We start from the raw sequence: 23581 nt of genomic DNA on the forward strand, positions 1-23581 counted from the left end.
TGTATCAGGTGACTTTCACCCCATCAGTCCTGAAATGAAAGCATGCTGGTGGATTTATCTAAGAAATGTTCACAGGCACTTGAATTTGGGAGTTTAAGGAACCTTTGGGCTTGGGGTGTTTTCACTTGAGCCAGGTTACTGCTGAGGGATGATTCTGAGGCAGCAGGAGCAGCCCAGTCTGCTCTGGAGACCTGGGCTGTGCAGACATGAGCCACTCTGCTCCAGGCAGGGTCAGTTTGGGGGATGATATGTAACTCCTGCTGCTGGACAGAGTGGAGGTGCTTTTCTGGGGGCTCTTATGGTTCCTTGCCACAAAGGGGTGCTTTCTACCTGGGACTTTTCACTTACCCTTTGTTTTTAATCTTCACCCAAATGTTCTTAATCCTCACTTAATCATGACATCGACCTCCAGTGAGGGATGTGAGGAAGGAGCAGGGCTGAGGTGTGAAACCATCAGGCTGCAAGGGATGTTTTCCCTGCAAAGCAGTGTTGTCCTTGGCAGATCTGTGTGGAGAAGACAGTGCTGGTTAAACTCCCTTTACCTCCTCGTACCTCCTCGTGTTCTTCTCTTGATCCTTTACGAAATGTAGTTTAAAACAATAACCAGATTTGACACTTGGCTGTGACTTCAAAATCTCGAGCAGTACGTGTGGCTCTGGTGCTGCTGCTGTAATCCAGCCCTGTCTGCAACCAAGAGACCCTGTTGAAAGATCTCCCTGCTTTCCCCCTTTCCTCTCCTCCCCAGTACCTGTTCTTTCATTCACCCCCTGCCTTGCAGTAAGTTGACTGCAGCTGGCTCACAGCTCCTGCTGTGTTTTGGCTCCTTTCACTCTGCTTCACTAATTCGATGGGGTTTTTCCTGCACAAGAGGGAAGAAGAGCCTGAGAAGTGAAGTCTTCCACCTATCTGGTGGCCTTTTTCTCTTCACTCTGTGCTGGGTGGTAAACTGACTGTGTGTCCTGCACAGCTGGCTGTGAGGAGAGCGATGGGATTCGCTTCTAATCACACTGTAATGTGCTACAAAAGTAACTTGCAGGTTCTCAGTTGAACACCTTCCATGCTCTGGTTAGCTTGGTGTGACAGGGGTGTCATTTTCAGCTCCTGTTGATGGAAGTGGCCTGGTTTGATTTCCTTTCACAGCGGATGGGTGTTTTGAGAGCTCAGCTTTGTTGGGTTGGACGAGTCTCGCCTGTGGCGCGATCCCTCGCCCTGGTGGGATCACTGTGTCCCACAGGGGCTTCTGGAGCTCTTGCTGTGCTGCCCATCCAGCTCTCCAGTGAAGCAGGGCTAGGGCTGGTGTGATGATAAGGGGAAATCTCTGGAGGCAGAGACCATAGGAACAGGAGCTTTCCTGGAAGCCCTCTCCAAAGCTCTTTTCCAGGATTTCTGCAGAAGCTCCTCCATCAGCTTGGCTCAAACAGTGCCCCAGGAGTGCCCATCTCCCTCACTGGCCCTGGCAGCGTTTTGTGGACACCGGTGTCCCTCTTGGCTGGCTCCTCAGAAGGGCTGAAGAGGATTGCTTCCCACAAAGAGCAGCCAGGCCTCTGAGGGGGCCTGCGTAGCTCTGTGGGGATGTGCCTGTCTCCACGATGACGACATTTTTGTACTAGCTCTGACCAAAGCATGGCATTTCCTGCCAACATCTAAACAGTGATCCCATCTGGTGCTACTGGGCTGGGAGCAGTGTGCACCGAGGGAAGGTCTGTGGGGCAGCTGGAAGAGCTGCTGGAGGGTTGCCACGAGGACAGCGTCCTCTGAACCGCAGCACGCTGCCGTGACGCCGACTGACGCTGGAGCACTTACAGGAACAACTTGCCGCCCACAGACAACTGCTGAGGCATTTTCAAACGAGTGGGGCTTTCCCAAAAACACCCCCAGTCACTGCCCTTCCCCTGCACACACCACACAGGAGGGGAGGGAGCAGACCCCATCTCCAGGAGTGCTCACCACCTCGCTGGGGATACCAGGAGGATAAAACAGGTTCTCCAAATGCCTTCTCCGAATCTGTACCACTTCTTCTGCTCCATTTCATAGCTCTTCCTAACCAGGTAGGGATCAGCTTCTGGGCTACTGTCAGCAGGTGTCACCACTGCATGACAAAGCAGGTTCCCCTCGCTCAGGGGGCACAGGAACGTGTCCAGGTGGGTTTGGGAACCCCCTGAGAAGAAGCCTCCACACCTTCCCTGGGCAGCCTGGGCCAGGGCTCCCTCAGCTCAGCACCAAAGGATTTTCTCCCCCTGTGCCAGTGGAACTGTTTGGGTTCCAGCTTGTGCCTGTTACCACTTGTCATGGCACTGGCCACCACTGAAAAAACTGTCTCCTCCATCCTCCTGACACCCATCCTTTAGGTGCTTGTGAGTGCTGCTGAGGTGCCCCTGAGCTCAGGCTTCTCCTCTCCAGGCTGAACAGCCCCAGGGCCCGCGGCCTTTCCTCCTCACACATATGTTCCATCCCCTCAGCATCTTGGTGGCCCTGCACTGGCCTCTCTCCAGCAGTTCCCTGTCTCTCTTGAGCTGGGGAGCCCAGAACTGGGAAGCTGAGGAGCTCGGTGCCACCCACCTCCTCTCCCCAGCATGAGTCCATGACCACCATCACAACCAAGGGCTCACTTCCAACACATTTGAACCACTCAAAACACCATCAAAACACCAACGTAAACAACTGAAAATGAGCCAGCCCCCATCCTGCAGTTCTTTGTGTTGCTCAGTAAGGCAGCAACCTGCACACAAACATTGGGAAACTGCAGTAACCCCTTACTGTGGACTGTAAGCCTCTGCTAACCACACCAACCAGGCCTTTCCACTTCAGCTATCCCAATTCAACCACCAAAGCTGCACGTTGGGGCGCTGAAGATGTAAAACAGAGCCAATTCCCAGCAATTCTACCCCAAAACGTGATTGAGGACGACTGGCCTCAAGGCTCTTCCTTGTACTGGTGCAGTCTGCAGTGCCACCTGTTACCTCTGTTAATATAAGGCGGTGTAGAAGTATGTGTCCATACGTGTGTGATGCACACTTAGTAGCCCTCTAGATACAGGGGTTATATACTCACGTGTAGCTATCGATCAGTAATGTGCTGCTACACTCACGTAACGCTCTCTGACAAGGTGCAACGAGACAAACAATGACATTTACGTGTCAATATGCAGTAACGAAATCAAACTGCACCTCGGCGAGCTTCAGGGGCCCCGGCCGGCTCAGTTCGGCGTGGGCACAGCCCGAGCTGCGCGCCCGGGAGGCCGATGCCTGCCCTGCCTGGGCCGGGATCCGCGCCGCGGGGCCGCTGCCGGTGCCGGTCCCGGTGCCGGTGCCGTGCCGCTGCCGTCCCGCCCCGGCCGGGCGGAGCGTGCGCGGGCGGCGGGGCCCGCCCCTGGACACGGCGGCGGCGCGGCCCGGCCATGCGGCTGACGCGGGCGGCCGTGCTGGCGCGGGCCAAGGCCGCCGCGCTCGATGGCGTCCGCCGCCTCAACTGCTGGTGGGCGCCGGCGGGAAGCGGCCCCGGGCCCCGCGGGAGGCGGGAGGGAGGCGGCGGAGCGGCGCTGGGCCGGGGCCGGGCAGCGCTGAGGGGGTGGGGACAGGCAGGGATGGGTGAGGGGAGAGACAGGGATTGGGGGGTGTCGGGCAGAGATGGGTCTGCATGAATAGGAGGCGCTGAGGACAGGGTGAGCAGCCAGGGATGGGGTGAGGGGGACTGACAGAACTGGGCAGGGGGCAGGTAGGCCTGAGGCTGGAGAGAACAGGCGGCCCTGGGTGAGTGTCAGGGCTGGGGCTGACACTGAGGATGGGCAGCCTGGGGTGGGGAAAGGCCGAGGCCCACGGTGGGCTGTGTGGGAGCAGCTTTGGTGGGACAGGCTGGGGGCCAGGGCTGTGCAGGGTGAGGACTCGCTGTGCCCCTCATGACCCTCCACTCTCCTCCCGCAGGGGCAGCCACCTGACAGATGTAAGTACCATCCTGTACCTCCAGCTCCCATCACCCTGCCGGGACAAGCCAGTGAGGAGGGGCCCCACAGCCCAGCGCTGCCATCGCCAAGCCCCACAGCCTGCACCCCGCAGCTGAGCCTGGGCTGCCCTGGAGCCTGGAGGCCACGGGATTGACTGACAGGGTGCAGGCCTGGCTGCGGGCTGGCTGGATGCCAGCAGGCTGCAGTGCTTTTCAGGATTGATTAGCATCCCATGCCACAACAACAACAGAAAGAGGTTGATGTTTCCAGAGAGCGCTGGGAAAATTCCTCTCCAAGGCTCTGCTCAGACCCTCAGAGAGCAGGACCCCGAGTCCCACCTTATCTATTTGGGACTTTGAATGATGTACTCTCATTAGGAGAGGGCTGTCTGGGGCAAGAGGGACCCCTTCTTGTGTGCAGTGGCTGGAAAACCATCTCGGAGAGCGCAGGGTTTCTGGAGCAGAAGAGCAACGTGATACTGGCTGGTGCCTGCGCCTCCGCTCCCGGGGGGAGAGGGTGGAGGAGCTGCTGACTCTGCACTCGCTGGGGCAGCGAATCTCTGGTGGTGTTAACCTTGGGTTAGATCAAGCTTTTATCTTGCATAAGTTGCTTTGATTTATGGTTTGGTTTGTTGTGGGTTTTTTCCTGGGAGTACCAACTCGCTGTCTCTGTCTCTTCCTGCCCAGATATCGATATGCCGGGATTTGCCCAACATCGAGGTGATCACATTCAGGTGACTGTCAGGCTGCCAGCTCTGGAGCAGGAAGGGGGAATCACCCTTCTCCTGGGCTCTGGCTTGGCCCTTGCTTTCTCACCAGCTTTCAGGGGTGGTGTCTCTGAGCTGCCAGGCTCTTCTTGCCTGATTCCTCAAGCACAGAGATACAGAGGTGGTTGTTCCTCTGCACCTTTCCCTTTGGTACTCGAGAAAATAATCCTGGTTTCAAGAGGCGTTAAAGCCTCTCGGGATTGTTGCTCCCGAAGTTCTGCTCTGTAGTTTAGGTGGGACCTTCTAGGCCTCAGTTTGCAGAATGCTCATTGAAGTGCTTCTTGGATCTCACTGAGCTTTTCATTGCCACCCACTTTCCCCCAGCACACTCATCCTTGGCCTGTCCTGAGGACCCCAGGGAGCCAGTGCTGTCTGTGAATTCAAGCTTTTTAGCTTGGGAATCTGGTCTTGGCTCTCATTCAGTGAGTCTGAGGAACTGCTGCAGGAGAGGGTACAGAGGTGCCGGGTGTTTGGGGGAAGCAGAGCCTGTTTGTCACCTTCAGCAGAGAGGAGAGCCTGCTTTTTTAATGCTTTGCTCTGCTTAGGAAGATGAAACACTGTCTGTTTGTTCTGTGCAGAGGCACAGGCCCCTGGACGAGCTGTGGCAGGAAGGGGGGCTGGGAAGCTGCTGTGCTGGCCCCTGAGGGGTAGGGTGAGGAGGGAGGGCCAGTCCCTAATCCTACGCTCTCTCTTCAGCGTGAACGGCATCTCAGACCTCGAGCCGCTGAACCAGTGCCAGAATCTGAGTGAACTCTACCTGAGGAAGAACAACATTATGAGCCTCAATGAGCTCTTCTACCTCAAAAACCTGCCCCGGCTGAGGGTCCTGTGGCTGTCTGAGAACCCCTGCTGTGGGTCGGACCCCCACCGCTACCGGATGACGGTGCTGCGCAACCTCCCCAGCCTGCAGAAGCTGGATAACCAAGGTGGGTGTCTGCAGGTGGACCAGCAGCCACAGGCAGGGCAGCCCCTCTGCCACATCCAACACTTCTAAGCTGTTTTCTCCCTTCCCTGCAGTGCCAGAGTTTGCAGGACTGGAGCCTTGGCCCAGGCTGCCCAGGGAGAGTGTGGAGGCTCCTTCTCTGGAGGGCTTCAAAACCCACCTGGACACATTCCTGTGTCCCCTGATCTAGGTGGGATCTGCTTGAGCAGGGGGTTGGACTGGATGATCTCTAAAGGTCCCTTCCAACCCCTACCATTCTATGAGAAAGAGCCTTATTACAGCTGAGACACTGACACTAATTAGTGGGTTTTCAGAGCTCTCTCCTTTGCTGTGGCAAAACAAAGATTCTGTAATTGGACCTGCTGTCTTAAAAAAGACACCCCAACAAAACCAAACAGAGAAACTGTTCTGTCTGGTAGCAGGAATGTGGTGGCTTTTGGGGCCTTCTCCAGAGACAAGAAATGGGAAGGCATCCCTCCCTGATATCTTTCTTACTTGGAGAGACCGGTGACAGCTGCCAGCCTTCTCCTGCACGAGTTTTACTGCAGGAGGATGGAAGCAAAAACCAGTACAAAGGGCAATTATTGGACCAACCCCCTGCCTAGTTACAGATGCTGTTGTCCTGGGCTGGTGGAGGTTGATTGCAGCAGGCTTCTGGCTTGGCTTTTGCAGCAGTGACAGAGGAAGAACTGACGCAGGCCCTGGTTGATGGCGAGGAGATCACGGCCCCACCAGCGAGGAGGAACGTGGAGAGTGGCTGCTCTGAGTCCACTGCATCCAGTGCTGCTGAACCCACAACAGAGACCGAGAGAGAACTGCTCAACTTCAGCCTGGAGGAGACAAAGTGAGGGCTTGCTTGGGAGCTGCTGGGCTTTCTGGGCTGAGCCTGGGTGTTGTGTGAAAGGACCCTGGCAGCCAACCCCGCCATCCCAGCAGCCAGGCCCGCAGCCGGGGCACGTTCCCGTTGTTCCAGTTGCTGTGGTGCTGTGCTGGTTTAGTCACACACTCGTGGGGCTGGTTCTGAATCTGCAAACCAGGCTCTTCAGGTGGGTGCTGACTCTCAGGTGCATCAGCTGCGTGTGCAGACACAGAGGGATCCTCTGTCCAGCTGAGCTCCAGCATATCCCCACTCCACTCTGCTTCTGCCACACACACTGGGACGGGGATCTGCCATCCCAGGTGGGGCTGTGAGCAGACTCCCAGGCTCCCTGTGCTCCTTCCAGCCCCGAGGCTCTTCCTTCACGTGGGAGTTCTGCCCTGGGTCCGTAGTGTGTGAACGGACGTGCTTGGAGTCCTGCAGCTCCATTCTCCTCGCGTGGTTGCCCATGATTAGGAAGAATTGGCCTGCAGGGTGAGCTGCTCGCTGCTGCTCATGGTTAACATTTCCTCTTCCTCCCCTTCTTTAGCAAAATTCGAGAGGAGCTTGGTATGAAGCCTGTTCCCAGGGACAAGTTTTCCTCCTTTTCACCTCGAGAGACAGACTGCAACCGAAAGAAGAGGGTGAGTACTTTCAGAGCCCAAATTGCTTTTCATCCTGAAGACGTGCAGCACAGGGACAGCCCCGTGGGGTTCGTCCCCCTCAACCTGCCTGCACGGGAGCACATGTATGTCCCTTCACTGGGGCTGAGCCAAAGGCAGACTGAATCCAGAACTGAGGTAGTTCCTGGCATGAAGCTCATGGATCCTGGCTAAGAATCACTGTCAGTGAGGCTCATTGAGCAGAGAGGCCAGTGAGATATATATATACTATGTTCTAGTGTCAGCTGCCTGTGATCTCTCATTCATTGCTGTTTGAAGCACACCTGGGTGTATTGCTGTGCCACAGCACGAGTGCCAGCTGGGCTCTGGGAAGAGAAAACCTTAAGGAGGGGGAAATGGCCACAGGTGGCATCTGGGGAGGTGCAGGTTGGATGTTAGGAGCAGGATGTTTCCCTACAAGGACAGTTATTTAAAGAGGCTGTGGAATCTCTCCCTGGAGTTTTTCAAGACGGTTTGACAGAGCCGTGGTGTTGGCAGTAGTCCTGCCCTGGGGGGGAGGTTGGGCTGGGAACCTTCAAGGGCTCCTTCCAGCTCGTGTTGGATTCTACCGACTCCTGATGTCCCTCAGATGAGAGGGTCCCTGTTCTTTCCCCTCTTAGTCGCTGCCATGATGCAGAGAGGGGCTGCTCTGGGATGTGCCTCTCCTTCCAGAAGCCAGCTGGGAGGGTGGCCTGGAGCCAGGGGCATGTGGGCAGCCTGTGCTGGACTGGGCAGACTGGTTTGTCCCGCATTCCACTGAGCCTCCTCACATTCAGCCTCTCTGCCCACGTTGGCCCCGAGGGCTTGGTGGTTCTGTCCCCGTAGCTGCCTGGGTCTGTCAGCTCTGCCAGCCATGGAGTCCCAGACAGAGCAGCCCTTGGAAAGCTCAGTGGCCTTTCTCCAGGCTGGGGCTGACATGCCTGTATAGAGCAGTGTCTGTCTCATCCCCACAGAACAACGTCCTGAATGCCATCCTGCTGCTCACCAAGGAGCTGGATGCCGAGGCCCTGGAGGTGTTGCAGCAGACAGTGGGGCGGAGGCTGCAGGCCTGTCGGAAGAAGGAGCTGCAGGAGGAGTGAAGGAGCCCGTTCAGCACCTCCCAGGAGCAGCAGCTGGCCCTGCAGTGCCCTTCTGCCCACACACACACTCCTGGCTGCAGCCAGAGCCCCAGCCTTGCCCGCTGTGCCTGGGAGGGGTGCTGCTGCCTGGCCGCACAGCCCCTGCCATCCTTCCTGGCTGCAGCCCCTCACCCAGCAGGCTCTGTTATCATTTGTACCTTATCACTGGAGCTGTTTGATGGGAGCTGCAGGAGAATGAGCAAAGCAAAGCCCAGCAGTGCTGCAGGCTGATCGAAGGGGAGGGCAGGGCCTGCCGACAGCCAGAGAGCTCCCTGCGTGTCGGTGGCTCCCTGCCAGACCAACCCCTGGGCAGCCTCTGTGTGCGTGTGTGTGTGTGTGCAGCAGACTCTGAAGGCTGTTTCCACCACAAAGGTTTGTTTTTGTGAAGTCTGTTGGGGACACGCTGCCTGAAACCATCACCCAGAACCGTCTGGTGCAGCTGGTGAAGGTCAATCAATCTCAAACTGATCTTCAGCTCCTGACTTCCTCCGGCCCTCTCAGCGTGTGCAGTGGCTGACTCGGCGGTCAGGCGGCCCAGAGCAAAGCTGGGGGCAACCCAGGTGAAACAGAAATGACTGTGTGGCCCAGCTCCTGGCTGCTCAGCTGTACTCTCACCCCCAGGTGCCCCTGCAGGCATTAGTGCAGCTTAAGGAAAGCAGCGTCAGGCGGAGCACAAGGCAGCAAGGAAGGAGCGAACAAGCCCAGCGTTCCTGCCGGCTTTGCACACGGGTCTGACTGCCCCAGCTGCCGTCACCGAGCCCGAGACACCCTTCAGTGCAAACTAAAAGGCTGTGACACACCAAATAAACCCAGTGCTCCCTCTGAGACGTGCAAGTCGCAGCCAGGCTTTGGCAGACAGGCTGAGAGCAACTGACTGGGGGCTTTGCCACGTGAGGCCTGGCTCACAGCCCCCACTTCCCCAGGCCCCTGAGGTGCAGGGAGCCACTGCAAGGGTTTTCACTGGCACCCAGATACTTGGGAACCTTCTTGCAGACACACAGGTGAGCAAAGCCAGCTTCCTCGAGCAGAGGGGCAGGCTGATGGGTCGAGCCCTCTGTGCCCTTCCCCTTGTCCCCTCCCTGGGAAGGACCATCCCTGCTCAGCCTGCTGACACACCTCGGTGGGAGGGGGCAGTTTGACCCCCAATGCTTGGGGGAAGATTTTGTGCTGATGCCTTTTAACTCCTCATACAACCTCATTCTTGCCTTGTGCATTAACCCCAGCTGCGTTTCCATGGCTGGTGTCATTTATACCAGGCCAGGCTCACCTGGACAACTGGGGTCTGGGACTCCCCCCTCCCCATGTTCCCAGCTTGCCCCTGAGTGAGGGTGAGCCCTGGCCCGGCCCAGGCTGCAGGTGTGGGTGCCTGGGCTGGGGTCAGAGGGATCACAGCAGGCGTCATGCCGCTGGTTTGGGGTGCAGGTGGCTGATGGAGCAATCGCCTTGGCCCGAGGCTGCTCTGGCACAGCTCCTCCCCTCTCTGCTGGAGAAGCTGAGCTGGTAATCCCAACGGCAGGACTGGCCCCGGGGCAGAGTCTGAGCCTACGTGCTGCACTCACCATCCTTCGCCGCTGCCCTTGGTGCTCCTGAGCTCCTTCCTTGCAGGGTGACTCCAGAGCATCCCTCAGCATGGCCCGGGGGGAGGCTGGACCCCCCTGCTCACGCCTCTTCACTCTGGGGACCTGGCAGCCTGCCTTTCATAGAACTGTTTGGGTTGGAGAAGCCCTTGAAGCTGCTGCAGTCCCAGCCCTCCCCTCCCCCTGCCCAGCCCAGCACTGACCCACAGCCCTCAGCACCTCAGCTCCACGGCTTTGGGACCCCTCCAGGGCTGGGCACTCCCCCAGCTCCCTGGGCAGCCTGGCACAGGGGTTGACAACCCTCTCAGGGAAACAGTTCTGCCTCAGCTCCAACCTCAGCCTCCCCTGGGGCAACTTGAGGCTGTTTCCTCTCATCATTCATTACTGGAGAGAAGAGCCTGACCCCCACCTCACTGCAGCCTCCTGTCAGTTGCTGGGGCAATGTCTCCCCTGAACCTCCTCCAGGCTGGACACCCCCATTTCCTCAGCTGTTCTGCATCACACTCGTGCCCCAGCCCCTTCCCCAGCTCTGCTGCCTGGCTCTGCAGTGACCCCCTGTCCCCAGGCGCATCCCAGTGTGGGGCTGGTCTGAGTGTGGGCACAGCCCCTTCCCAAGTGCGCCAGCCTGGGGAAAGCACGTGTCGGCCAGGAGCCCAATGCTTGAAGCCCAGCACATGGGGACAACTCCACAGGGAGGAGAAAACATCTGCCTCTTCCACCCCCAAAGACCTCGTGCTGGCCATATCCCAGAGGCTGGAGGCGTCAGCAGACAGCCCCAGGAGGAATGTGGCCTGGGAAAGGGTGGGAGCGGGGCCGAGGCCCAGCGCTGCACGCGGGAGCTGCTGTGCTTGGCAGCCGCCCTGAGAAACTGCCCTCCCAGGGAGAAAGTGCTGCTGTGCCTCTGGGGAAGGAGGGAACCAAACCGAGGGAGAAGCAGGTTTTTGTGTCCCTGGGCTTGCAAAGCCTGCCCGCAGAGGGACGCCGGCCCCACGCCCACCCGCACTCCCATGGAGCAGATCCCGACGCGGCCCGACTCTGCTCATCCCCATCCCACCCCCAGCTCCTCCCCCCAGCCCCTCGGCACGGCCACAGCCACGGCAAAGGCGGGTTTGACTCCAGCAGGTTTTATCTCTAGAGGAGAAGAGCAGCAGCGAGGTGATGGGCACGGCCCCCGGGGCCACGCGGCCAAGCGACATGCAGAGTGGCCAGGGAGGGGGGCCGGTGCTCTGTGCCGAGCCCTCACGCACCCTACTGGGCAAACCCCACGGGCAGGGAGCCCCTGGGTGCAGCCCCGGGATGGCCCCTGTCCCCCTCAGCCCCCTTCCCACACGCAGAGCAGGTGACAAAAAGCAGCAGCTGGCTCAGACAGTGGCTGACTGGGGAATGGAGATGCCCCGTCATTAAATAACAGGATTAGAGTCTCGGGGGATGACTGAGGGGCTGGGCTGTGCAGCTGGGCTCTAGCAGCACCTCTGTCCTGCAGCTGCACACGCACCAGACCCCGGAGCAGCGATCTGGGGCAAGGTTGTGCTGTCTGGGGAGCCGGGACCAGGCTCTGCCTGCCTTAAGGGATTGATGGCCAAGCTACAGAGCTACTGAGAACGGCAGGGGGAGGGGACCCAGTGCCCCCGAGCCGCACGTGGAGCTGGAGAGCACGCGGCGGGGGCTACGGCTCGGGCTGACGGGCACTAGAAGCCCTTCTCGATGCTGAGCGTGCGGCGGGTGACGTGCTCCATCGTGCCCGAGATGTACTCGGTGAGGCTGATCTGGTAGTTGGCCAACATCTTCAGCATCAGCCGCAGGTTCAGCCACCACTGCTCCTGGGGCAGCCTGTGCCTGCACGGGGGGGAGACACGGCCGTGGCTCTCCAGACACCCGCAGCAGGTCCCCCCGGGGACCCTGCGACCCGCTGGCGCCTGGGCACGGGGACTTACTCGAAGTCGGTGACTTTCTTGAGCTCGGTCACGGGGCTGAAGGCCACCACCTTCTTCCGCAGCCCAATCACGCAGGCAGAGTCGCCCGAGTTGGCGAACACGCGCCCTGGCAGCGGGACACAGCCGTGGTCACCTCGCTGGGAGCCAGGCGGCCAAGCCCAGAGCACCGGGGACTCCTCCAACCGCCCCCCCAGGACCCCCAGCCTCAGCTCACCCTTGCGATACACCTCCCGCAGCTTCTCCGACATCCACAGCACCGCCTTCACCCCCAGCTTCGTCCCGTAGTTGCGGTCAAAGGGGGTCGGGGCTCCCCCCTGAGGGCAGAGGAATGGTGATGATGAGCCCGCCCGGCTCTTGGGGACAGCCCCAGGCACCCCGTCCCCTGTACCTGCTGGAGGTGCCCCAGGACGTTGATCCTGCAGTCGAAGATGCCTTTGCCCTCGGAGGAGTAGAGGTTGTAGAGGAACTCGGTGGTGTAGTGCTCGTGGCACTTCTCATTGCTGGGGGAGCAGAGGGAAGGGACTGACTGGGGAGCTGCTCTTTAGTCTGGCCCCGGGAAGGGCTCAGCCCCGGCCTCGCTCCCCACCACGGCTCTGAGCTTCTCAGCCAGCGTCCCCAGGGGCCACAACTCACCGCAGCACCAGCCCTCTCTGGATATCTGTCTTCATTTTGTCAGTCAAGTGCTCCACGTTGGCCTGCAAGACGAAGGCCAGGATGCTGGCAGCCCTCCCGGGGCCCTCCAGCCCTCTGCTTCGGACCCAAGCGCCACTCACAGCAACGCAGCAGCTTCACCAGGCTCGGCCAAGCCCTGCCCTGCACCAGAGCCCTCCCTTTGCCAGGCTTCCTTCCTCCTGCAGCCCCGCTCACCTTCAGGTCGTGGATGGTGAAGGGATCCTCGTAGACGTAGGCGGCGTCGGCGCCCACGGCGATGCCGGTGACGGTCGACAGGTACCCGCAGTAACCCCCCATGGTCTCCACGATGAAGACGCGGCGCTTGGTGCCCGAGGCCGACTGCTTGATGCGGTCACAGCTCTGTGCCGGCAGCGAGCTGGGGTTACGCCAGGAAAACCCACCCTCCCCGCGCTGCTGGGACATCCCCACGTGCCCCCCGGAGCGGGACGGCCCCGCGAGCCGCCCCGAGCCCGTCCCTCACCTCCATGGCCGCGTTGACGGCCGTGTCCGAGCCCAGGCTGAAGTCGGTGCCGGGGACATTGTTGCTGATGGTGGCGGGGATGACGCACATGATGATGCAGAGCTCCTCGTACTGCCCCCGGGCCTCCACCAGCTGCAGCACCCCCTCGTACGCCTGCGAACGGCCCAGCGCTGGGGAGCTGCCGGCCCCGGGGCTGCATCCCCACCCCAAAAGGGACAGCCTGGGCTGCCTGCACCGCCTGGGGTGCCGAGAGCCCGCCTGAAACAGGGCAGAGGGCTCCCCCGCACCTCGAAGCCCCCAATGACCAGCAGCCCCTGGATGTTGAACTTCCGCACGTTCTCCACGATCTTTTCCATGCAGGTCTTGGGCAGCGTCCTGCGGCGGGGAACGGGAGGAGGTGACGGTGGGGTGAGGACAAGGGGTCCCCACCACCCTGGGGTGGCCTCTCCGCCTCCTTCCCTCGCCCGCCGGGGCCGTGCTTACCGCTTGGTGCCCAGCATGGACCCGCCGCGGCCCAGCCAGCCTGCCACGTCGTGCCAGCCCACCTCGCGGACCTGCAAGCAGCAGCACGCAGCTTTGGGGCAGAGGGAGCACCCCACGACCCCCTCCAAAAGCCCAAACCTCTCCCCAACCCAGGAAGCCCACAGCAGCTGGGCTCACCATGCCCCTTACCTGCCCCTTGGCCAAGCCCTCGAAGCCGTCGCTCACCACGTAGACGGTGTGTCCCTGGCAGATGCCGATGCGCACGGCCGAGCGGACGGCAGCGTTCATGCCCGCGGCAGGGGCACCCACGTTCAGGATGGCCATGCTGAAGGGGCTCTGCAGGGACAGGCAAGGCATGTGGATGCGTGTCCCCAAGGCAGGGACGATGACCTCTGCAGCTCCCCGGGGTGCCCCCTCACCTTCTCCTGCTCCGGCTTCTGGTGCGCCAGCAGCTTGTAGATGTTCCAGTTGTTCTCAAAGCTCCTGCAAGGCCGTGGCAGCGTGGCCATGAGGTGCCCCAGGACCTGGGGGGCACGGGGGAGACTCTCCCCGGCTGCAGGACCCGCTGGTCTCCCCCAAGGAAGGAGTTCCCATCCCAGGCCCCTCTCCTCACCTCCCACGGAGCTGGATGGCCTCATCAAACCTCTTCTCATCCATGGCCTTCTGCACATCCTTTGTCTTGGGGACAGAGAGAGGCAGCACTGTGACCCCCACGCTCGGGAGGGAGCACACCCAACACCCCCCTGCCTGGAACTCACCACCTGGACGCACTCCATGAGCGGCAGCCGCACCGACTGGTTCCCCGAGAGGCTGACCACGCAGGCGGGGGTGTCCGGCGTGGCCTCCAGCAGCGCCATCACCGCCTCCATCCCCATCTTGCTGCTCTGCAAAGGGAGAGAGAGGGCCACCCGCCGCCCGCTGACGCCGCAGCTCGGCACGGTGAGACCACCCCAATCCCAGCAAGTCCAACGGGCAGAGGGGAGGCGGGAGCGGGGCCACCCAGCTGCTTGCTCCCGTCCCTGCAGGGGGAGCCCCGCTTTGCCCGTCCCCTGGGACCTACCAGCACACGGTCGAAGGCTGAGGGGGTCCCTCCGCGCTGCACATGGCCGAGGACTGTGACGCGCGTGTCGAAGCCCAAGCGTTGCACCACGAGCTGCAGGGAAGGGGACAGGGGACGTCACGGCGGGGCCCCAGCGGGCACCAGGGCAGCTGCCAGGGAGGGCACTTACGTCCTTCACGTAGTTGGAGGTGATGGGCTTGCCGCTGCGGTCGATGGCTCCCTCGGCGATGATGATGATGTTGAGCCGCGACCCTCTGCTGCGCGTCTGGTGCCAGGGGAGGAAAAGGGCCACCGTGGTTTAGCCAGAGCTCAAAAGCATCCTTCCCCCGCCGCCAGCTGCCGCCCGGGGGGTGGCTGGGGCTCCGAGGCCTGGATTTGCGCTCGGCCCAGTGCCCCATTGCACAGGGACAACGGCGGCAGCTCCCGAAGCTCAGCCCAGCTCCCTGCGGGGACTCTCCGCGGAGAGGAGGCAGATGGGCCTGCAGGAACGCCCTCCTCTCACCTCCCCAAGCCTCTCACACATGAGGTCCTCCCAGCCGTCCTCCGGAGGGGACTCGGGGATGAAGAGCCAGTCGGCACCCGAGGCCAAACCCGACACCAGCGCCAGGTACCTGCGAGGACACGGCGGTGGCAGCACCGGCACGTGGCACCCCATCCCACCCCCGCGCTCCAGGGCTTACCCGCAGTGGCGGCCCATCACCTCCAGCACGAACGTCCGCTGGTGGCTGCAAGGACACGGGTGAGAGGAGGAGGAGGAGGAGGAGGAGGAGGAGGAGGAGGAGGAGGAGGAGGAGGAGGTGGGGGTGTGTGCGTGCTGCCCAGGATGGGCCAGCCCCCAGCCCCTCACCTCTGCGCCGTGGTGGTGATGGCATCGATCACCTCCATGATGCGGTGCAGCGCCGAGTCGGTGCCGATGGTCATGTCAGTGCCGCAGAAGTCGTTGTCGATGGAGCCCACCAGCCCCACGATGTTGAGGCGGCAGTTCTCCCGCGCCACCTCCTCGCTGATCTGCCCTGTTGGGGGGGGTTACGACCATGCCACACAGCACTTTAGGGTGCTCCCCTTCCCCTGCCCGTCACTGGGCTGCATCCTGCAGCGCAGCACGAGAGGGAGGGCACACAGCCACGGCTTGGACTTCAGCACGCCCTGAACGCTTTCGCTCTGCCCACCCAGGGGCTTTAGGACGGGGCTTCACCCACCATCTCGGACCAGCTCCTCCAGCAGCCCAGCCCACTCGGAGCGGAAGATGTCAGCGCCTGTGAGGCTGCCGTCGCCGCCGATGACGCAGAGGTTGGTGATGCCGTGTTCCACCAGGTTCCGCGCCGCCCGCAGCCGCCCGGCGCGCGTGGTGAAGGCTTTGCAGCGGGCGCTGCCGATCACCGTCCCGCCCTGCGTGGTTCAGGGGGTCATACACACACAGAGCTCGTCAAGGGGGGGTTGGGGGGTGGGGTTTGGGGGTCCCCCGCCGCGCCGGTGAGCCTCACCAGCTGGATGATGTTGGAGACGCTGAGCCAGTTGGCTTGCTTGATGTTGTCTCCCCCCTCCACCAGCCCCTCATAACCCTGCGGAGGAAAAGGGGGGCAGAGGTGAAGGGTACCCCAGTACGGGGGGGGGATATTCCCCCCCAGCTGTGGTGGGGAGCAGGAGAGTGCCCCGACCTCATAGATGAGGAAGACCTTGGCTCCCACGTATATGCCCATGCGGGTGACGGCGCGGACAGCAGCGTTCATCCCTGCAAAGGCGAGAGGTGACCCGGGGCAGCCCCGAGGGACCCGCCCCCCGTGCGGACCGCGTCCTGTCCGTGACCCTGAAGTGTCCCCTCGCGTGGGGAGGGGGCGGGGAGGGCCACGCTGGCAGAGACCGCGAAAACTCCGTGTGCATGGGTGCGCGCCGCCGACGAGCTGCAGCCGGGTCCCAAAGAGCCGCTTCGCCCCGGGAACGGCCCCGACCGCGGAGCGTCCCCCGTGCGGCCCACGGAGGGGGCTCGGGGGTGACGGGGACGGGGAAGCGCCGCGGCTGGGTCGCGCCGACCCTTCCCCCGTGGGGGGAACACGGGATGGGAGGGGGTGCCCCGTCCCCCCGGCCCGCTCCACCGCCCAGCCCGGGCGCCCGGGGAAGAGCGCGGGCCGCGTCCCCGCCGCGCGCCCCGAGGCCCCGCGGACTCCGGCCCCGCGGACGCGGCCACGCAGCCCCACGGGGCGCGGGCGAGGCCGAGCCCCCCATCCCCCTCTCCGTCCCCCTCTCTTCCCCCGCGGCCCGGCCGCACCTTGCGCGTCGCCGCCGCTGGTGAGCACGGCGATGGCCATGCCGGCGCCCGCCATCCGCAGCCGCTCCAGCTCCGCCGCCGCCATCGCTGCGCTGCGCTGCGCCGCGGCACCGGCGCCGCCGGCACGCCAGGCCACGCCCCCGCACAGGCCACGCCCCCGCACAGGCCACGCCCCCGGCACACCCGCACCTATGCGCCGAAGCCACGCCCCTCGCGGTGAAGCCACGCCTCCTGTGGCCAAGCCACGCCCCCTCGAGGCCACACCCCCGCAGCCGTGGTGCTCCGCAGCGTGTGACATACACCGTGCGACATGCACCGTGCGACATACATACACCATGTGACATGCACCGTGCGACATGCACCGTGTGACAGACATACACTACATCGTGCGACATGCACCATGCGACAGACATACACTACACCGTGCGACACACACCGTGCCACACCCACCACTCCGCACTGTACCCCGACGTGCTGCACCGCACTGGGATATATTGTGCTACTCACCCTGGCATACTGTGCCATGCCGTGCCGTACTGCACCACGTCACGCCAGACAGTGCCATACCGCACTATATCATGCCATAGCATGCCACACCGTGCTGTGCCCTGCCATGCCATACCATGCTGCAGCACATCATGCCATACGGTGCCATGCCATATCATACTGCACCACACCGTGCCATGCTGTGCCATACCATTCCATATTGTGCCACAGTGTGCCCTACCGTTCCATACCAGTCTATACCATGCCATACCATTCCAAACCATTCAATACTGTGCCATACCATGCCATACTGTTCCATTCCTTGCCATACCATTCCACACCGTGCCATAACACGTCCTACTCTTCCATATTGTGTCATACTGTGCCATACCATCCCATACTGCACCATCCCATGCAATACTATGCCATACCATTCCACACCATACTGTGCCATACTACGTTATGCCACACCATAGCACACCATACTGTGCCATACCACACCATACTGCACCATACCATGCCATCCTGCACCACACCATGCCATCCTGCACCATACCATGCTGCTGGTACCAGCCACCGCGGGCTGTGCCATGCTGTGCCGTGCTGTGCCATGCTGTGCCGTGCTGTGCCAAGCTGTGCCAGTGGGACGAGCCGACCAGTTTGATATCAATTTGATACGTTTTTAAAACGTCAATCTACAGTTTAATGCTGTGTGTAATTGACCCCAGGCACACGGTGCGAGCCCAGCCAGGGCATTCCCAGTCCCTGCTCCCCCCCCTCGCCCCGCACAGCCCGCTCCGGGACCGCGGGGATGTCGCATCCCGACGGCCGCATCCTTCCCGGGACGGCGCTCCCGTTACACCGGCGCTGGACCCTCGTCCCGGGCCCCGACGGGTGCAGCGTGGTGCTTCCAGGCTGGTCCCCTCCGTTCCTCCCGCACCGCCCGGCCGGTCCGCACCGCCGTGGCCCCGCCGCCCTCCCGCACCGCCCGCAGCAGCGGGGACGGGGCTCTGGAAGCCGGGGCAGGCGCTGGCCACTCCGTACGTCCCGCAGGCGAGCCCAGAGCCTCGCCCCGCACCGCCAGCCCCCGGCACGTCCGGCAGGGAAGGGGTGGCTCGGGCTAAGGAAATGGGAGCGACCTGGCCGGAGTCCCGCTCTCCTCCTCCCGCGGCCCCACCTCCCCCCTCCCGTTTAACTCCCCGCCGGGCCCCGCCGTGGGGCCACCATTCCGTCCCCGTCGCTGTCCCGCGATGCTGCGGTGGCTGCTGCTCTGCGGGGCCCTGGGCTGCGGGGCAGAGCCGGCGGGTAAGGCGAGGGAAGCGGGGCCGGCGGGCGTGGGAGGCGGCGCGGGGGACACGGCGAGGCGAGGAGGTGCTGAGGGATGCCCGGCGTGTCCCGCAGCCCCCCTCGCCTTCACCATGCTGCAGCAGACCCGCGTGTCCGGAGGCAGCTCCGTCTTCTGGGGCAACGCCAGCCTGGACGGGCGGCTCAGCCACCGCCTCGAGGGGCTCAACGTCACCCAGCTGCTGCCGCTGGAGCCCCCGGACGCCTGGGCCAGGCGGCAGCAGGACGTCACCACCTACCTGTGCTACTTCAGCCAGCTGGTGAAGCTCTTCAGCAAGGAGAGACCCATCAACTGTGAGTGGTACCCCGGGGACACAGCGATGGGGATGCAGGAGCTGGCGGGGAACGGGGCTCACTGGGGCAGAGACCCCTCCCTGCACCGTCCAGGCTCGCTGGGGACAGCTGGGCAAAGGGACAAGGGCAAAAGGAGCCCTTCTGCAGAGCTGGGAGCTTCTCACCCAGAGCTCAGCCTCCTGCTGCCCCTCGGGCTGGGGGCTGCAGCTTGTGGGGACGGGGCTCTGACCTGCACCCTGCCTGCCCCTCGCTTCTTCCACCCCCTGAGCCCCGTGGCCGTTGCAGGAGGCGCTGGGACACTGACAGCCACGGTTCCCCGTTCCCACCTGCGTTGCTCCCGAGCCCTCCTTACCTCTGACGGCGCCCAGAGTGTGCTTTACCTCCCTTTGTTACCCCCAAACCAGTTTTGCCCCAGCTCTGCCACGTTCCCAGTGCAGGGGCTCTGGTGTGAGCCGCAGCCCTCCCCTGACCCGCTGTCCCCAGGCTGCCAGTGCCGCATCCTTCCCTGAGTGATGGACAGCTCAGTCTGCATCCAGAAACATCCCATCTCTCTGGGACTGAGGCTGTGCTGAGCACAGCTAAGGAGGGGAACAACCAGCACAGCTATGGAGGGGAACAGTCAGCACAGCTATGGAGGGGAACAACCAGCACAGCTATGGGGGGGAACAGTCAGAACAGCTATGGAGGGGAACAACCAGCACAGCTATGGAGGGGAACAGTCAGCACAGCTATGGAGGGGAACAACCAGCACAGCTATGGAGGGGAACAGTCAGAACAGCTATGGAGGGGAACAACCAGCACAGCTATGGAGGGGAACAGTCAGAACAGCTATGGAGGGGAACAACCAGCACAGCTATGGGGGGGAACAGTCAGAACAGCTATGGAGGGGAACAACCAGCACAGCTATGGAGGGGAACAGTCAGAACAGCTATGGAGGGGAACAACCAGCACAGCTATGGGGGGGAACAGTCAGAACAGCTATGGAGGGGAACAGTCAGCACAGCTATGGAGGGGAACAACCAGCACAGCTATGGGGGGGAACAATCAGAACAGCTGTGGAGGGGAACAACCAGCACAGCTATGGGGGGGAACAATCAGCACAGCTATGGAGGGGAACAGTCAGCACAGCTATGGAGGGGAACAACCAGCACAGCTATGGGGGGGAACAATCAGAACAGCTGTGGAGGGGAACAACCAGCACAGCTATGGGGGGGAACAGTCAGCACAGCTATGGAGGGGAACAATCAGCACAACTATGGAGGGGAACAGTCAGCACAGCTATGGAGGGGAACAACCAGCACAGCTATGGAGGGGAACAGCACAGCTATGGAGGGGAACAACCAGCACAGCTATGGAGGGGAACAGTCAGCACAGCTATGGAGGGGAACAACCAGCACAGCTATGGAGGGGAACAGCACAGCTATGGAGGGGAACAACCAGCACAGCTATGGAGGGGAACAGCACAGCTATGGAGGGGAACAACCAGCAGGGCTAAGGAGAGGAACCAGCACAGCTATGAAGGGGAACAATCAGCACAGCTAGGAAGAGGAACAATCAGCACAACTAAGGAGGGAAACAGCACAGCTAAGAGGAACAATCAGCACAGCTAAGGAGGGAAACAGTCAGCACAGCTAAGAGGAGGAACAATCAGCACAGCTAAGGAGAGGAACAACCAGCACAGCTGCCCATCCCTTGGCTGCAGCCTAACCGAGGGGACACTGAGCTGCCGGGGTGGCACACGCCTGAGGCAAACCCAGCGCGGGGGTTGATGCCGGTGACAGCCGCGGGCTGCCCTGGGCAGGGGCACTCTGACCCCTCTCTGCGCCCCCAGACACCCAGAGCCTGTGCTGCCGCCTGGGCTGCCGCCTGTTCCCCAACGGCTCTGCCCACAGCTTCTACGAGGTGACCCTCAACGGGACGGCTTTCCTCAGCTTCCACGTGCCCAACGCCACGTGGCAGCGGCGCTGGCCCGGCACCGAGCCCGTGGCCGCCTTTGCCGAGAGGGAGCTGATGAAGTACCCCATGACCACCCAGCAGCTCCAGCGCTTCCTCAACAGCACCTGCGTGGGCATCCTGCGGGCTCAGCGCGCCGGGACGGGTCGGTGCCGGGACGGGGGCAGCCGCGGGGCCGTGGTGGAGGGTGGCTCCAGGGCCTCACCTCCATCCCTACTGGCTCTTTGCAGGGAAGAGGAGCGGCCGGTCACACGCCCCGCTGGTGCTGGGCCTGGTCCTGGGCACCTTCTCCTTGCTGGGCATGGCCGTGGGGATCTTCCTGTGCACGGGAGGGAGCTGCTAGCGGGGCGCCTGGGGACAGAGGCAGTGCCCTGTGAGGGATGTGGCTCCCTGCTGCTGCAGACTGCTGCTGAGGGACGCTGGGGGCTGCCCTGCCTGCTCCCAGCAGGGCTGGTCCCCCCCTTCCCCGCAGCTGCCCACCCTGGGGACGGTGCCCACGCCAGGCTGGCGCCGTGCACCGAGCCAACGCAGAAACACGCTCGGCACGGGTGGAAACCATGGAGGAGATGGGGGAGGAAGGCAGGAGAAGCAGCCCAGCAAGGGCTAAAAGTGGAGGTCACACCTTTGTGGCACTGCTGTGAGATGTCACCCCAATAAAAACCTCCTGTCAGCTCCCACCCTGCAGCGTTTGGCTGCTCTGCTCTGCTCTCACAGCCCAGCACAGGCAGGAGCTGCCGTGGGAGCTTGTCCTGAACGTGTCCCATGAGGGTGAGGAGCCCAGAGGGTGCAGGAGTGTGGGGTCCCATGAGGATGAGGAGCCCAGAGGGTGCACGAGTGTGGGGTCCCATGAGGATGAGGAGCCCAGAGGGTGCAGGACTGTGGGGTCCCATGAGGATGAGGAGCCCAGAGGGTGCAGGAGTGTGGGGTCCCATGAGGATGAGGAGCCCAGAGGGTGCAGGAGTGTGGGGTCCCATGAGGATGAGGAGCCCAGAGGGTGCAGGAGTGTGGGGTCCCATGAGGATGAGGAGTCCAGAGGGGTGCAGGAGTGTGGGGTCCCATGAGGGTGAGGAGCCCAGAGGGTGCAGGAGTGTGGGGTCCCATGAGGGTGAGGAGCCCAGAGGGTGCAGGAGTGTGGGGTCCCATGAGGATGAGGAGTCCAGAGGGGTGCAGGAGTGTGGGGTCCCATGAGGATGAGGAGCACAGGGGGTGCAGGAGTGTGGGGTCCCATGAGGATGAGGAGTCCAGAGGGTGCAGGAGTGTGGGGTCCCATGAGGGTGAGGAGCCCAGGGGGTGCAGGAGTGTGGGGTCCCATGAGGGTGAGGAGCCCAGGGGGTGCAGGAGTGTGGGGTCCCATGAGGGTGAGAAGCCCAGAGGGTGCAGGAGTGTGGGGTCCCATGAGGATGAGGAGCCCAGGGGGGTGCAGGAGTGTGGGGTCCCATGAGGATGAGGAGCCCAGGGGCTGCAGGAGTGTGGGGTCCCATGAGGGTGAGGGTCCCAGGGGAGTGCAGGAGTGTGGGGTCCCATGAGGATGAGGGTCCCAGGGGAGTGCAGGAGTGTGGGGCTGCCGGGTGAGGGGCTGGGCAGACACAGGGCACAGCAGGAGCTTGCTCCCTGAGCCCAGATAAAGCCATAGTGAGCTGCCTCACTTGCCTGGTCCAACAGCTTTCACTGCTTTCTTTTCTGCAGTCTGGATCTGAGCTCAAAGCTGCTCTTTGGCTGCTTAGACTCTGATGATATTAGTAATAAATCCCTGACTCCCTTTCCCTTTCGCCCATAGCAAGAGCTTGAGCACGTCTCCTCTCTGGTCTCTGCTGCCCCCAGGGCAGGACGGGGTGGAGATCAGCCAGGGGCTGGCTTGGGACTGAGAGGGGACAGTGCAGGGACAAGGAGCTTCCCTGGATTCACTTCCAGCTCATTCCTCTCTAAATACCCTCCCCTGCAGCTCGAGGCAAGCAAGCGTGGGGAAGGAGGGGGAGATGGGAAAAGCGATGCAGGGCAGAGAGGGGATGGGAAGATGACATAGTGATCATCCTTAAGGGGGGATGGAGGAGGAGGAGGAGGAGGAGGAGGGGGAGGTCTCCAAAGAGCAGAGCTCATCACCCTGGCTGCTGGCCACCCAGGCTCCCGGGGCAGGGCCTGGGGCGCTCCCCACCCTTCAGCAGGCTCCTGCGAAGGAGAACTGGCAGCCAAGAGGCTGGAGGATCCAAAACAAGGAGCCTGAGGCCTGACAACATCATTGCTCGGCCTCCAAAGAAGGGCCCTGGCGGGAGCTGAGCCAAGCACAGCCCGTCCTGGCACGGGGCTGATGCCCAGGCTCGGAGCCGGTGGGTTTGCTCCCAGCGAGGGCTGAGCCCCTCGCCCCAGGCAGCTTCCCCCGGGGAGCCCACAGCTCTGCCTTCTGGAGCCTTGTGGGGTCTGTGCCCTTGCAGCCAGCAGCAGGGGAGGCACTGAGGGCCCCACAGCCCCGGGGCTGTGCCTCCTGAGCGATGCTGCAGCTCAGAGTCCCCGGGGCCAGCGAGGGGCTGGGGATGGGACGGGGCCAGAGGGGACGGCACGAGGGACAGACCCCGGCTGGAGGAACTGAGCAGCTCTGGAACAGCAGGGCTTGTTTTGCCTTTGGCTGCTGAAATGTGTCATCTTTTGGACAGATGAGGAAGGCTCTGCTGCAGAGAGCCCTGGAAAAGCCTTGTCCTGCCCCTGGGCCCCCTGTGTGCTCCCATGAGGAGCTGACATGGCTGGGGGGCTC

General features: G+C 62.3%; 3 protein-coding genes across 3 annotated transcripts; 2 read left to right on the forward strand and 1 right to left on the reverse strand.

Annotated features, from left to right (window-relative positions):
- The first annotated feature begins 3393 nt into the window (after positions 1–3393).
- On the forward strand, positions 3394–9473 carry CFAP410 (cilia and flagella associated protein 410). The gene is made up of 7 exons (XM_062005873.1): positions 3394–3474; positions 3921–3939; positions 4627–4673; positions 5403–5632; positions 6322–6493; positions 7056–7149; positions 8121–9473. Exons 1-7 carry the CDS (start codon positions 3398–3400, stop codon positions 8244–8246), a joined length of 765 nt encoding a protein of 254 aa, XP_061861857.1. The 5' UTR covers positions 3394–3397; the 3' UTR covers positions 8247–9473.
- Positions 9474–10966: 1493 nt separating this feature from the next.
- On the reverse strand, positions 10967–16855 carry PFKL (phosphofructokinase, liver type). Its single transcript, XM_062005362.1, has 22 exons — positions 16759–16855; positions 16151–16224; positions 15977–16054; positions 15692–15881; positions 15340–15505; positions 15173–15217; positions 14995–15103; positions 14662–14757; positions 14493–14585; positions 14191–14316; positions 14046–14110; positions 13852–13915; positions 13622–13768; positions 13433–13503; positions 13237–13324; positions 12950–13102; positions 12664–12828; positions 12430–12491; positions 12185–12296; positions 12011–12110; positions 11797–11902; positions 10967–11698 (listed from the first exon to the last, which is right to left on the reverse strand). Exons 1-22 carry the CDS (start codon positions 16841–16843, stop codon positions 11551–11553), a joined length of 2343 nt encoding a protein of 780 aa, XP_061861346.1. The 5' UTR covers positions 16844–16855; the 3' UTR covers positions 10967–11550.
- Positions 16856–18438: 1583 nt separating this feature from the next.
- Positions 18439–22592, forward strand: PROCR (protein C receptor). The gene is made up of 4 exons (XM_062005824.1): positions 18439–18549; positions 18646–18882; positions 20714–20980; positions 21066–22592. Exons 1-4 carry the CDS (start codon positions 18495–18497, stop codon positions 21176–21178), a joined length of 672 nt encoding a protein of 223 aa, XP_061861808.1. The 5' UTR covers positions 18439–18494; the 3' UTR covers positions 21179–22592.
- Positions 22593–23581: the final 989 nt, after the last annotated feature.

The sequence above is a fragment of the Colius striatus genome, chromosome 12 (genome assembly GCF_028858725.1).
Source record: "Colius striatus isolate bColStr4 chromosome 12, bColStr4.1.hap1, whole genome shotgun sequence".
NCBI lineage: Eukaryota > Metazoa > Chordata > Aves > Coliiformes > Coliidae > Colius > Colius striatus.